Source organism: Puntigrus tetrazona, chromosome 17 (assembly GCF_018831695.1).
Source record: "Puntigrus tetrazona isolate hp1 chromosome 17, ASM1883169v1, whole genome shotgun sequence".
In the NCBI taxonomy this organism is placed as follows: domain Eukaryota; kingdom Metazoa; phylum Chordata; class Actinopteri; order Cypriniformes; family Cyprinidae; genus Puntigrus; species Puntigrus tetrazona.
This window is the reverse complement of record NC_056715.1, coordinates 18,904,946-18,920,486: the sequence shown is the minus strand read 5'-3', so window position 1 is coordinate 18,920,486 and position 15,541 is coordinate 18,904,946. Positions and strand designations below refer to the sequence as shown.

At 45.8% G+C, this 15,541-nt stretch overlaps 1 protein-coding gene across 1 annotated transcript in view; it reads left to right on the top strand.

Annotated features, from left to right (window-relative positions):
- Positions 1-2,996: 2,996 nt before the first annotated feature.
- Positions 2,997-15,541, top strand: part of LOC122361744 (polypeptide N-acetylgalactosaminyltransferase 16-like) — a 29,940-nt gene continuing 17,395 nt past the window's right edge. The window contains 4 exon segments of the mRNA XM_043262684.1: positions 2,997-3,484; positions 6,997-7,178; positions 7,276-7,372; positions 8,198-8,267. Of these exon segments, the coding sequence (XP_043118619.1) occupies positions 3,317-3,484; positions 6,997-7,178; positions 7,276-7,372; positions 8,198-8,267 (517 nt within the window). The 5' untranslated portion in view covers positions 2,997-3,316.

Sequence of the window (15,541 nt, the reverse complement as noted above, 5' to 3'; positions counted from 1 at the left end):
TTCAGTTAACTGTAAACCACGAGCTGAACTGCTGCTCGAACAAAGGCACTTACATGAAACCTGGAAACAGGCCTGAAATGTGTCGCTAGCGATGGATGTGATTGTATAGATTGTACATTATAACTGATCTAATAAACATGCATCTTCTCTTACGTGCGGCGGATTTGTTTGAGCTATAGAGGAGAAAGGCTTCAGGTGTCAGGATGTCATGAAAGCCGCTAACAAACACACAGAATCGTGGGAAAAACTGCCAAGAAAATATAGTAGCCAAACCACATTTCTCTCCGATTTCATTATTTCAGCAACATTAAGATCTTGTTAGTTTTTATTATATATATATATATATATATATATATATATATATATATATATATATATATATATATATATATTTTTTTTTTTTTTTTTTTTTTTTTTTTTTTTAATTAAAGGTTTAGTTATTTATTTATTTGTTGTAATTATAATATTTACATGGTTATTTTTAAGTACATTTTAGCCGTTTAATATGTCAACTTAATAAAAATTTGCTCTTTTATTTATTTTTTATAAAGCGGTTTTATGTTTTATTTCAAATAATATTTTAAATATATTTTCAGTTTTCCTTTTACTGTTATCGTTTTACTCTGGCGTCAGTTTTGTCATTTTATTTTTAAATGATATGCAGTTTTAATTCTTTTTTTTTTTAGTTAATTAAATATTTGTTAAATACAAAGGAACGCTATGCTTTGCCGTGTTTGGGCGTGATTAGTAAAGTGTGACAGATTTATGTAATTAAATTACTAAATAAATATATAATCTGTTACTGAGAAAAAATAAGTAATGAAAATGTTAATGATTACAAAAGTGGGTTACATCTGAATATTTTCACACACACAAAACACAGATTTGATTAATTTCTTCCCTGTGTGTGTGTGTGTGTGTGTGTGTGTGTGTGTGTGTGTGTGTAATAGTTGCACTACTTATTACATTGTCAGATAGAGTCACTTGTAATCTGTTATCTATTACATTCCCAAAACTGCTAGTTTATTATCCTGTAATAACCTCAATTCTGTGAACAATTGTAATTCTGGAGCAGGAAGAGTATATGTTGTGTAACTGGCGATGACCAGGTCACGCGCTGAGCTCAAAAGCCAAGTGCAACAAGCGATCAAATCAACGGCAGAACCGGCGCATGCCACGAGATACTGGGCCTCTGCTCCTTCCAAGATCCTGATCAAACCTCGGCGGGTAGCTGCTAAATCTCGCTTATTTGAAATCCTGCTCGTGGATTGCATCAACAAATCCTCTCTCCGTGTTTGTTGCGTTTGGAGGCTGCTCAGACAAAAAAAAAAAGAGTATAATACTGGGATATTAGGAGCTGACTTTAATATACTAAAATGCATAAAAACATTTACTTCATGCCGAGCGCACTACAAATACATTTGCGTATTTATGGACTTAATAAAAATCGGTGCTGCACTATAATGTTTGTCTTTAATGCACTTTTTTAATTGGGTGAAAGCAGCTCTGAAGTCCATTTAAACACCAATGTTATTAAAAGACCGTGACAGTCCTCATCAGTAGTAACATTAAAAAAAAATGTTGTGTCTGTAAATATGCTAATAGGTTTGAACTGTGTATTTTCAATGAGAGTATGTCACTTTTTTAATGCAGACACAATAAAGGGCGCCTTAAAAAAAAAAAAAAAAAAAGTAATTTTTACAGTAAAAATACTGTTAAAAGTACTATATAAAACCGCTTAATGATTCACTTGTTTTATGGCCTTTCACTGAAATAACTGATAAAAAAAAAGTAAACAGACGAGAAAGTAAAAGGAAAATAATTAAAATAATTTAATCTTTATTTAAGCAAAATGCACTTGCAGAATTTTTGCTTGGAACACATTTTTTTATTTATTTAATTAAAATATTGAATTGAAAAGACATAATAAATGAATAAAAAAATCGGCAATGTACATTTGAGTTTTAGTATGAAATCATATTTATTGCATTATTTTGTTGCCAACCGCCTTCCATATATTGTGATTTACTCCAGCTGTTTTTGTGATGAGCTTCGATTCTTTCTCTTTGTGTTTTATGGCCATTGTCTGAATGCTGCGAAGGTAAATAACGCCTTTTAGCATATTGTCATTATTTGATGTTTTTACAGTAAATGCCACTCAAACTAGACGCTTGAGCAGGAGGAAGAGAAAGCGACAGAGAAAAGGAGGGGTCTCCTTCATCCTTTCAGCTCCTCGAGGAGAAAGTCGTTTCAAACGGACAGGATTTAGCGGATGTTGATCAGTATCAGCTCGTGCAGCTGGCGTGGAAAAAGCCCTAGTCTTGAAATCAAAAAGCATTGAACTTTCTTCTATTTAACTGATTTGTGTCATCTGCACGCCCCTCTTTAAAAGGTTCCCGCGCCTCTCTTCTTCTGTATCAGATGTAGAGCATCTCTGCACGCTTTTATTCAGGCGCGTGAGCTAATCACTAACGAGCTGCGCGAGGAAAGAAGGGGGAGGGTCACGTGACTGGGTTTTGTAAGGGTTTTGCAGTTTGGGTTGAAATGATGGCATTTGTCGTGTCGGTGCGAATGCCACGAAACCTCGCGCGTTTACGCGTTTGAAGGAAATTAGTGCTTTATTTTAGCGAGGACGCGTGAAGTGAATCAGAAGTGACCGGAAAGACATTTATAATGCTTCGAGTAAAGGCGGTTTTCCTGTTCACGAGAAAAAAAATCTTACAAAAATATTTTCTGCATTGCTAATAAGCACAAATGTTTCTTATGATGATATTATAATGTTAAAATTCAGCTTTTAAAAAAAAATATGTTGTCGTATTTTTCACCACTTAAATGCAGTCTTGGTGAAAAGTTCATTACGACGTTTATCAAATCTTCAATTTTAGTGCGCATTTGTTCATTGATGTAATTAATATGCATTTTATACAGGATAGTGTACAGTATATCCGTATATTTTAACATAAAATTTGCACGACATAGGACAAAATCATTTAACACGGGACGAATATAATTGTATCAATAACTATATATATTTAAATGTTCATTTGATGAAAAAAAAAAAATTCTGTTTACGAGTTTGAATGATAATATGATAATGATAGGTTTTTACATATGGCAAAAACACTTCAGTGCGGTGATGCGAGGAGAGGCGGGCTCTAGGACCTGAGTGAAACCAGCCACAGATCCGCTCTCAGATGAGTGCAGCCGAGAGAGAGAGAGAGAGAGCGAGAGCGAGCCACTGCGCACGGCTTCATCATCATCATCATCCTCATCATCCCCGACAGCGCGTGACACACGGAGCTCGGAGCCGCTCATCATGCGCAGGATTCGGGCCAACGCCATCCTCATCCTCACCGTGGCCTGGATCCTCGGCACCTTCTATTACCTGTGGCAGGACAGCAAGCCTTCCTCCTCCTCCTCCTCCTCCTCGGGATCCCAGCTGAAGAGCCACGGGAGACCGGAGGAGCGCACTCTTCCTCTGATCGTGAGTGATGATGATGATGATGGTGATGGTGAAGGGCTGCATGCTCGCTGCTGTAACGCGTGCGTTTATATGTCCTGAGATATGATACGCGCGCGCGAGCGTGTGTGTGTGTGTGTGTGTGTGTCAGCGTGATGTCAGGTGCATGTAAGAAGCTTTTCCTTAATCCAGATGCAGGTGTGTGCGCGCGCGCGCTCGTGTGTGTGTGTGTGTGCATGAGATCCATGTTTCTTTTGTTTGGATTTAACCTGCTATAAACCATTGTCCCTTATCAGTTCTAATCCAATAGAAATGTAATGTAGAAATGTTCTGGATTTGCTACAGTTAGAGCCTGAAGCTACTTCTAATGTATTCTAATGGCTATGTTCTTATTATAGATTTTAGATGATATAATCAAACATAAGATGTTAAAAACTTAACCCGTGTGTGGCCTGACGCGTGAAACAAGAGTCAAAAATCTAGTTTGTTCAATCTGTAGTTTCATCTAGTATGATATAGGAAATATGGACAGAGAGACAAAAGTACAAACGAAGCAAAAATATGTAATTTTATTGGTGCACAATTTTTATATATGAACCGAAAGTCAGAAGAAATTCGATATTGCTTGCATAGATCGGAGACACCGAATGATATAGACGATGAATTATATAGCAAAGATTTGAGAGCGTCAGTATTTTAGAGGCCTTGGAAATTTGATACGGGGTGATTCATTGATGGTGTCTTGAAACGTCAGGAAGTGAGGTGGACCACGCGAGCACTAGTGAAGGTTTGTTCAGCTCCTCACAGTTTGACTCCACATTCATCAGGTGGAGCTCAGAAGTGTTCAGACGCAGAAACGGGACGGAGGCGTCCCTGAACTGTGTCCTGAGCTCCATGGCAACCGAGCATCGGTCTGAGTACAGCGGCAAAAGACACTTCAAAGCCCGGAGTCTCGGGCAGAAAAACTAGACGGATATCTTACTAGACGTGATCGTTTCAGATCTTCAGCCTGGAGAAGTCGACGCTATTGCTGAAAAATAGAGGCGCTCTGCAGATCTGAGCGGAAAGGTTCCATAGAAAAATGCGTTTTGTGATTGTCTTCTGTGGCTGTCGGATCAGTTTTTAAAAGTCTGGCAGCGTGTTCATGGGCTCTGTCATCTTTAATGAGTTAGAGGGCTGATCTGTATTTCTATATATATTACGGTATGCATTATATTAACGTATTTATATATTGGCTAAAGCGGTTTAATTACAGCAGCCGTGATGTGCAGGTATGTGCTGAAACGTAATACTTTCATACACAAAAACCACGGAAAAAATTGGCCACAATTTTGTGATAATAATAAAGTTATTAGCGGTAAATATAATAATAATGATTAGTTCATTTTACAGTACATTGCAGTTGCAAAATGAATTTATATGGCTATTTTAACTTCTTCATTTTTGAATATTAAACCAACCAACCTTTATTTTGACGGAGGACACCCTGAAATATTTGACACTTTTTTTTTTTTAAGGTAAATGGTCGCAATCAGTTTATTTGATCTGCATTTAAATCAACAAATGTTGGTTTAACAAACCTTTCAGCGTTTTTTAAATTGCTAAATGCTTTGCAACCACTTAACCTTCGAAGTATATTTATTATGTTTTTTTTCATCGAAACATTTCTGTCTTTTTCTTATTTTTACCTCACTTTTCTTCCGATGATGAGATATTGCAAGACGATTTTTCGTCTCATACGAGCTAACGCTGCTCATCTTAAAGTGCTCAAACATTAAAGCTTTGCTAATGATCGCTCGTCGTTATCTGACCGCGGTGAACCGATGCTAATTCTCTTCTTTAGCTCCGGTGTAATCCGCTGTCCATTAGCCTGCTTTGATATCTGATCTGCCCCTGCGTTCTGTCTGTAAAACAAGATGAAATGATCGTCCTCTCCGCCACGAGCCCTTTCACTGACGACAGAAGCGCATTCACAAGCCCAGAAAGAAAAGGATGAATTGGGCGCTTTATCACAGAGACGGGCTTTTTATGGACGGCGTCTCTGGAGCATTGTTGCGCGACGCATTTGTTTCTTTGCCCCGAGGCACACAGCGGATACCGAGGCCTGCATCAGCCTTTCACCAGGGAACAAATGCTGAAATATCAGCGCAAGCATCTCAGTTCGGATCTGCTACAGATGGATTTATTAGATGCGCCTCTTATGCAAAGTTTTCCCTGCTCCCGAGCACAAACTGAGGATATTAGCGGCGTGGTGTTAGCGGCCCGCTTCGGTTTGGTCGCGGCTGTCCGTTTGATGCGTGCAAACGGCCGACAGCTTGGGCAAACACGGCACTAAGCAGATGTTCCTCTGAAGGCTTGGATGGCGACAGAGTTTGTTCGCCGCTGTTGCATGATAAGCAGACGAGTGAGCGTAGCAAATGACAAAATCAAGCTAAAACTAAACCAGTGAGTCTTAGGTCGCTGCTGTATATTTGAAGGAACGGACAAAAAATACAGTGCACGAGTCAAAAAATGATTTTTAATGCCAAAAATCAAGTCTATATCGTGTTCCGTGAAGACACGCGTACAAAAAAATGTATTAAAAAGTCTTTTTTAGTTAGTGGTGTTCATCGCTACGAACTTCATATGGACTTTAAAGGTGTTTTTTTTTTTTTTTTTTTGTACATATTTTAAGTTTTTTCCCACCCTTAGATTCTATATTTTTAACTAGTTGTATATTGGTTTATACAGATATTGGCGTACATCAAAGGAAAGATTATTTATTTACATTACAGATGATGCATGAATCAAAAACAATGAAACTTATAACTTTTTGTGGTCCTTGGTCACATATACTTTATGCACATACACATAAAAAAAAAAAATATATATATATATATATATATATATATATATATATATATATATATATATATATATATATATATATATATATATATATAATTTACTGAAAAAAAGATAAATAAAAACTGCATTTACATTATTTCTGCTCGTCGGCAAAAAAACTAAAACTGAAATATAAAAGAAACTATAAATGAATTAAGAAAAATGTTTAAAAAGCATAAAATCACCATAACTGAAACAAAAGCAAATGTATTCGCTTTTAATGAATGCATTCCCAGTTTTTATTTAAACTGTAATTATATCTGAATGACACTAAAATGGCACTTTGCGGAAGAAATATTTTCAAATGATCAATTTATGAATAGCATGTTATTAGTACATTGTTTGCTATCGGTGTTAAATCACGATGATGTACTTTGTCCTTAAAAAAGAATTCAATTGAAAAAGAAGACAAAGAGAAGTTACTGAACAATTATGAAACCGTGCTGTTTGCAGGATGTGTAGTACGTAATAATTGTGCGTCACACACACACACACACACACACACACGCACGCACACACACACACACACACAATAAATGGTTGAAAAAAGTTTAAAAAACGACTATTATGAGGCTCTGTTAAAGGCATTTATTTAGCAGCATCACCAGTGGATAATCCAGCGCGCGCGTGTGTGTGTGTGTGTGTGTCAGGTAACTCACGCACCCAAGCTGGAGCAGCAGGGTCAGCTCTTGGGCCAGTTTGATGAAAAGGCTTTTCTATCCAGTAAGCAGCTAAAGGCAGGTGAGGATCCGTACAGAGAGCATGCCTTCAACCTGCAGGAGAGCGACCGGCTCGGCAGCGAGCGCACCATCAGAGACACGCGCCACTATCGGTAACACGCTCACTATTACATACATTTCTGTCGACCCGCTCGCCACGCCAGAAAAGCCCTGACTCGCTGTGTGTGTGTGTGCTCGCTGCGTTCACAGATGCGCCTCCGTGACCTTTGACCCTGACCTGCCGACCACCAGCATCATCATCACTTTTCACAACGAGGCTCGCTCCACTCTGCTGCGCACCATTAAAGGTAGCGGCCTGCACTGCGCTGAACACACGGAGCTGTAGCTTAAAGAGCTGCTTCTGATTCACGGCATCGTTCATTTAAATGAATCATTTGATGCGATGTGCACGCTGTTTTTTTACGTTGCGCGCATATTTATAAAAATACATCAGAAATTACGATTTAAGTTAAAAATGAAGACACGCAGGAAAACATTTGTTGAAAAATCACAGCCATTTTTGCGGCTGGGAGTTTTCCGTTCAGACGCAAGAATTATGGGAGGAGAGTATTCAAATAAATCTTGCTAAGGGATTTGCACAATTTTTCTGAATCTTTGACATTAAGTGTTTAAAGTACCCTATTACGGGTTATGAAAGGTTCATATTTAGTCCCCGACAACAGCCTTACATGCATGCAAGGTCAAAAACACTTTCATTTTCTTATAATATCGTTTATTTTTACCTTATTGATTCAACGCCTCCCGAACGATTCATTTAATGATTCGCTTCTCTAAACACCTCCGGTGACCTACATCTTGGATGTCCTGGTGGTAAACATAACATTAATATTTTTAGGTGAACTATCCTTTAAAAGCTCACAAACACTGCTTTAAATGAAATCGACCGATCACTGGAGGGGTTTGGAAAAATGAATCACTGAATGAATCGTTTGGGAGTCATTGAACGAATAGGTTCAAAATAAATGCTCTTTATAAGAAAATGAGTGTTTTTGATCTCGCTTTGGACCAAAACATGAACCTTATATATATATAATAATTTTATGCTTTTATATCCACACGTTCTCACTGTTTAGCTTTATTACAGTGCATTTATCTCTGTTGTCTTTGTTTCAGTGTGCTGACGAGAAGTCCTCCTCACTTGATACAGGAAATTATTCTTGTGGACGACTTCAGCTCTGACCGTAAGTAGAGCTTCACGTCTCTGCAGTACTAGAACACACACACACACACACACACACACACACACACACACACACACACACACATATATAAAAGCTGTGTGACAACGCGTTTCCTGCGTGTGTGTATATGCGCTCATATTCGACCTTTGAGGACACATTAGCTGTGGAGGTCTTTGTGAGTGTTGCTCATTCTCTGACCTCAGCGAGCCCAGACCGAGCCCGGCCCTGCTGTTGCCACGGCGAGGAAACAAACGGCGCAATCAGACGTGTGATTAATGCTGTGGAGCGCTAGAGAGAGACCTGATTTTTCCCTTTACAGAGATCATGTGTTGCTGCTTTACGCCCTTAGTTCTTTGGCTTGGAGAACACATGCACTTCACAAAACACACACACACACACACACACACACGCTCACAATGAGATAAGAAGCCGCCGCTGTTGCCAAAGATGCTTCAAGGGTCTCATTCATTTCAGCTGGAATCTGTTGTTATGCCGTTTTTAATCCACCGAGGTACAGTATGCTGCTGTTTTTCACTATAAGACGTGGTTTAAATATAACTGGACTGAAACTTAAAGGCCTTCTAAACTCTTAAGGATAAGACGTTGTGCGTTTCCTTCAACGATAGTTCACGTACAGTTCATTCTGCTGTGTTTTCATGCAGCTTTTGCTGTAGCTTGAGCTATATATTGCACTTTGTTATCAGGGCGCTGCTTGCATCTGGATGGAGCGCGCTCGGGGTTTATTCGGGGCTGTCTGCAGAACGGAAAGCTCTGCAATAATTTAAATGAGCTTTCAGTTGTTGCTGAATAAACTATGAGCCGCGGCGGGTTTTATGCGCGATACCGCGCTTGATTTATAGAGCAGGTCGTCGATGCGAATGATTTAATTACTGGCTTAAATTACCTGGCACGGGGGCAAAAACAAGGCAATGAAAAGGTGCGATTATAAATATACCCTTGTTCGTTGTTAGCTCGCGTAAGGTGTACCTTCAGGCGCTCTCAGGTTCACCTCGCTGCATGTGATGCGAGTTTAAAATATCGAACAGTGATTTTGATATCAACGCAATTAACAAGTCAGAAAACTCCGTTCACGCTGATTTCGATTCTTGTGTACGTACATCACGACTTTACGCTTTTTCAGTCACACTTCGCCAGTAGTAAGTGAGATAGTTGTTACGTTTAGGTGTGGTAAAGATTAAGTGCTCTAAAATATGATCATCCGTGTTAATATGTGCTTTATGCTGGTAATACGCATGCTAATAAGCAAATAGCTAACAGTGAGGATTTCCTCTTTGTCTTTTGATCGTCGGTAACACTTTATTTTACGGCCTTTTGCTTATTAGCATGCACACGAGATGAATATTAGCCATCTGTTAGCATATTAGCATTGCACTGACGTTCGGAACGAACCTTGAATCCGTGAGATCAGTTTAAATGAAAAATAAGCAGCTTTTGGCCTGCCGTGAGTGAAGCCGAAGCTAGCTCCGCGCAGCAGACGGAGGTTTGATGGGGTGGTTGTGTGTGTTTGTGAATGAGTCTGTTAATTACTGCTAACAAATGAGGTGCCAGCCGTCCTGCAGCAGCGTTTCTTCACCTACAGACGAGCTGCAGCCTTCTCCAGGACTTCCACTGCAGCTTTAAATCCTGTTAACACTCGTCTTAATCAACACCCCTGATCTCTGCTTTCATCGGCAGGCCCGTGTGACCGGTGTTTGGACACATAGATATTCACAAACACTTGGCAGGCAGATCTATTGCTTTTTCTCACTGCATCTTGCATTTAAAAAATGTATTATATGCTTATACTTAAATTTAACGATTTACCGTCTTAATTTAATAGCGGTAAACTCTCTTTCCTCGTGGCATCATCAGCGTCTTTACAAAGATCCTCCATTCAGCCAGCCAAAAGAAAGTTTAACCTTAAGGAATATCACACACATTTTAAACGGTGCGTTTAATTTAAAGAGCGTCATGCACTCTTTTGCATTTAAAGGAGCATTCGTTAGATCGCCACAGGTTTTTATAATAGATCTGTATTAAATGTATTAAATTAATTGCTGGGGAAAAACATATTTCATAATCTTAGACCACGATGACGCTGTAAAAGTAAAAGTATAACAGTAAAGACTGTAAAATTGTTACAATAAAAACAGCAATAGATAAGTGGGTTCTCCCAGAATTTCCATATGATGGCTTTTTATAAATAAAAAAATATATATATATAAAAAAATAAATAAATAAATAAATATATATATATATATATTGTGGCGAGGCAGAGGAAGCACAAGAGAAACAGGTGCAGTGAAAACCCCCGGAGGGTGTATTTATTAGACAATACACAGAAGGTGAGCGGTGAGTCCGTGCGAGGAGTGCGGCGGTGAGTCCGGGGGTGGTGTAGCGGTGAATCCGGTGAGTGCAGCGGTGAGTCGTCTCGGTGTTTCCGTGCTTAGTAACGTGAGGGAGTCCACTGTGAGGTAGTAGGGGAAGTAGCTCAGGCAGGCCCGTCACGTTGTAGCTTCTGGGAGACAAAGAAAGAGACAACAGGTTAGCTTGCGTTTCCGGAGTCTCGTGGCTCACTGAAGCCGTCGCCTGGCCGGGCTTATCTGGCCCGCGCTGATGAGCTCCAGGTGTGGCGAATCCGTCGTTGAGTGGCTGGTGTAGGTGTTCCGTGTTTGTTCCCAGGGCAACGCTGATCGATCCTCGGGGCCTTCGTCCACTCCCCCAAAGCGCTGTCCTGGTCCTGGTGGATAAAGCAGAGCGTAATAACGGGAAATTTGGGGTGGGTGGGGTGACCCCTGACAGACCTGCAAAGCCGACCACATCCGCGATAGGCCGTCGGCGTTGGCGTTGGCTGTCCCGGCGCGCGGTGTTGCACGTCAAAGTGGAAGTCCTGGAGCGCGAGGAACCAGCGGGTCACCCTGGCGTTCGTGTCCTTGGCCCTGGCCATCCACTGGAGGGGTGCGTGGTCGGTAAGTAGGGTGAACCGCCGGCCCAGGAGGTAGTACCGCAGTTCCAGGACTGCCCACTTGACGGCTAGGGCCTCCTTCTCCACCGCGCGTAGTTTTTCTCGGCGGGGTCAGCTTCCTACTGATATATAAGACCGGATGCTCCTCACCCTCCTGGATCTGGGACAGCACGGCTCCCAGACCCACATCAGAAGCATCCGTCTGTAGCAGGAAGGGGCAGCCGAAGTCCGGGGCTCTCAGGACAGGGTCTGAGGTGAGTGCGGCCTTAATCCTCTGGAACGCTTCCTCCGGCGTCGGGGTTCCACAGAACCCGTTCAGGCTGCCCCTTCCTGGTCAGGTCTGTCAGAGGGGCGGCTATGGAGGAGAAGTCGGGGATGAAACAACGATAATACCCTGCCAACCCCAAGAAGGCGCGTACCTGGGTTTTGTTGGTGGGCCTCGGGTCTCTGGACCGCGGTGACTTTACTCTCCTGTGGCCGGATCAGTCCTCGTCCAACTCGATAACCCAGGTACTTCGCTTCGAAGAGCGCCAGGTGACATTTCTTGGGGTTGGCGGTGAGTCCAGCCCGTCGAAGATCCCGGCACCCTCCGCAGGCGCTCCAGATGGTCTTCCCAGGTCTCCGAGTGAATCACAAGGTCGTCGAGATAGGCTGCGCGCGTACTGTTGGTGGGGTCGGAGTAAGATGTCCATTAGTCTCTGGAAGGTGGCTGGTGCCCCGTGTAGACCGAAGGGAAGGGACCGGTATTGCCAGTGGCCGCCGGGGGTGGAGAAAGCCGTTTTGGCTTGGCTTCTCTGACAGCGGAACCTGCCAGTATCCTTTGGTGAGATCGAGGTGGAGATATACGGGCCCTTCCGAGACGTTCCAGCAGTTCGTCTACACGGGCATGGGATATCCGTCGAACTCGGAGACCTGGTTGAGTCGCGGTAGTCATTGCAGAAGCGAGAGTGCCGTCCTGGTTTTGGAACCAGGACGATGGGGCTGGACCACGGGCTCGTCGATGGTTCAATCACCCCCAACTTCAGCATTTGGTTTACCTCCTCCTCAATAGCTCGCCGACGAGCCTCAGGGATCCGGTAGGGCCGCTGCCGGACGATGACGTCGGGAGGGTCCGGATCTCGTGCTGGAGGAGGTTAGTCTGCCCGGCGTGGACGAGAACACATCCGAGAACTGACCGACCAAATGTTGGAGTTCCGCCTTCTGTGCGGAGCGAGCAGGGCGTTGGTGTCGACGACCGGGCCCTCCTGAATGGCGAGTGTGGAAAGGTGTTCCCTAGTCCCCACCCACTTCTTCAACAAGTTAATGTGGTATATTTGTTCGGTGCGTCGACGGTTTGGTTGGCGGACTCGGTAAGTAACCGGGCCGATCTTTTCCAGAATGGTATATGGACCCTGCCAGGTGGCCAGGAATTTGCATGCATTGGTGGGGACTAGTACCATGACCCGGTCGCCGACCTGGAATTCCCGGGTTGTGCAGGGCGGTTATAGTGCCGTTATTGTTGCTGCTGGGCCTGCGTCATGTGCTCCCGCACGAGGGGCATCACCCGTTCAATTCGGTCCCGCATGGCTTGGGCGTGTTCTCGACCGACCTCTGGGCATCCGGCTGCTCCCAGGCCTCTTTTGCCACGTCCAGCAGGCCTCGCGGCTGTCGGCGAACAGCAACTCGAATGGGGTGAAGCCGGTGGAGGCCTGGGGCACCTCTCGCACCCGAAGAGGGCGTGGGGAGCATCTGGTCCCAGTCCCGTTTGTCCTCGGAGACAACCCTTCTCAACATCTGTTTCAGTGTCTGGTTGAACCGCTCCACAAGTCCGTCCGTCTGGGGTGGTACACTGAGGCGCGCAGCTGCTGGATCCGTAGCAGCCGGCAGAGGTCGGCCATCACTCGGGACATGAACGGGTGCCTTGGTCGGTCAGTATCTCCCGGGTATCCCCACTCTGGTGGACAGGGTGAAGAGCTCCTGGGCGTCGCCTTGGCGGTGGCTTTGCGGAGTGGGGATGGCTTCGGGTACCGGGTGGCGTAGTCCACGATCACCAGGATGTGTTAGTGGGTCGCGGGCAGACCTCGGCAGCGGGCCACCAGATCCATCCCGATGCGCTCAAAGGGCACCTCGATTATGGGCAGCGGGATAAGTGGACTAGGGGAGGTGGCCGGGCGAGGTCTTCTGGCACTCGGGGCAGGCCTGGCAGAACAGTTTCACATCTCCGTCCGAGCCCCGGCCAGTGGAAACGGTCCCGGATCCTCTTGATAGTGTTGGCGGCCCGAGGTGTCCGGCCAGTGGGTGGGCGTGGGCGAGTTCCAAGATGGTGTCCACTTTCCCCCGGGGCACCACCAGGAGCCGTTTCTCCTCCCCCCTCCGCTGGGCGACACAATAGAGTAGGCCGTTCTCCACAATGAAATGGGGAAGAGGATGGGGGCGGGCCGCGTCTCTTCTCCATCCATGAAATGTACCTGGTTCCAGCAATTCTTGAGCAGGTCATCCTCCCGCTGAGCCCGGCCGAACAGAGCCCCCTCCGACTACCTGTTGGAACACATCAAAGAATACATTAGTAGTATTCGGAGGGGACTCACCATCTCTTCCGCTGTCCGATGCTAGGAGAACGGCAGGGCGGCGGTTTCCTCTCCCCTCTCGCCTCTTCCGGCGAGGGCTTTGAGGGCTGACAGGCTGTGTCGCGGTGTGTAGCGCCTCCTCGAAACCCGGCCAGTCCCGCCCGAGGATGATTGGTACCGGCAGGTCTTGTACGAGGCCCACCTCCAGGGGCCAGCTTCCTCCTGTCGTCGTCACGGTGATGAGACGGGTGGAGACTTTCCTGGTGTCCCCGTGGACGCAGGTCAGTGGCAGCCGTTTCCGCGGTTCCGTGCGCGGGGGTAGGAGGCGGGACTGAACCAGGCTGATGGTACTGCCAGAGTCAAGGAGGGCTCTGAACTTCCGTCCATTCAGGCCGATGGGGATTTCCGGTGCGGCGCGGGGAAGCTCCCGGTGGAGACTGCAGCCTGCCAGCCACGCTCTAGAGGAGTTGGAAGCCTCTTCGGTTGGCATCGGCTCATCTCTCACGGTCGGGACCGCCGCCCTCTCCATCGGTCGCCGGGTGCCCTCCGGCGCGCGTCGCTCCTGGGACACCCTCCGGGGAAAAGATGGCGCCCGCTCCCCGGCCTCTCGACGCTGTGCGGCTTCCGCCAGCTCGACCGCCTCAACCAACTCCATGACGTTCTTGGGGTTTCTCATACCGACCGCCTGGCGATAATTCCGGGGGAGAGCCCGCAGGAGCCGGTCTATCACCACCCTTTCCACAATGATGGCGGGGGTTGGTGTCCCATCCAGGAGCCAGTGTTGCGCTAGCCGAGTAAGTTCGGCGGCCTGGGTCCTTGCCGGCTGGCGAGACTGGAAGACCCACTCTTGGAAGGCTTGGGCTGCGCAGACCGGTGATAGACCGACCCTGCCCAAGATTTCCCTCTTTAGGTCGTCGTATACATTCGCCAGGTCGGCCGGCATGCTGAAATAGGCGCGCTGGGGCTCTCCTGACAGCAGCGGGGCCAACGCGCGTGCCCAATCCCTCCGGTCCCATCCTTCCGTGGTTGCGACGCTCTCGAACATCTCGAGATATATTTCAGGTCATCGCTGGCGGCCATTTTGGGTAGCAGCTGTGTGGCTTGCATCCGGGGATCAGGCACGACGGGCGTGGTTGAGTGGCGGCGCGAGAGCAGCGAGCTCCTGCTCGGTCTCGTTCTGGCGGGTAGCCAAATGCTCGACGATCTGTTGCTGGCGAATGGAAACCTCTGAGAGGCGTTGGAGGAATTCCTCCATCTTCGCCGGGAAGCGAGCGCTTGCCTGGGGGGAAAACAAAGAGAGAAGTTGATGTTGTGGGGAACCTTTAATAGAGGCGGCGATAAGCGCTCTTCCTTTTTCTCTTTGTTTCCTCCGTTCTCTTGCGCTTAAAAACTGCCCGCATTCTCCACCACTTGTGGCGAGGCAGAGGAAGCACAAGAGAAACAGGTGCAGTGAAAACCCCCGGAGGGTGTATTTATTAGACAATACACAGAAGGTGAGCGGTGAGTCCGTGCGAGGAGTGCGGCGGTGAGTCCGGGGGTGGTGTAGCGGTGAATCCGGTGAGTGCAGCGGTGAGTCGTCTCGGTGTTTCCCGTGCTTAGTAACGTGAGGGAGTCCACTGTGAGGTAGTAGGGGAAGTAGCTCAGGCAGGCCCGTCACGTTGTAGCTTCTGGGAGACAAAGAAAGAGACAACAGGTTAGCTTGCGCTTCCGAGTCTCGTGGCTCACTGAAGCCGCCGCCTGGCCGGGCTTATCTGGCCCGCGCG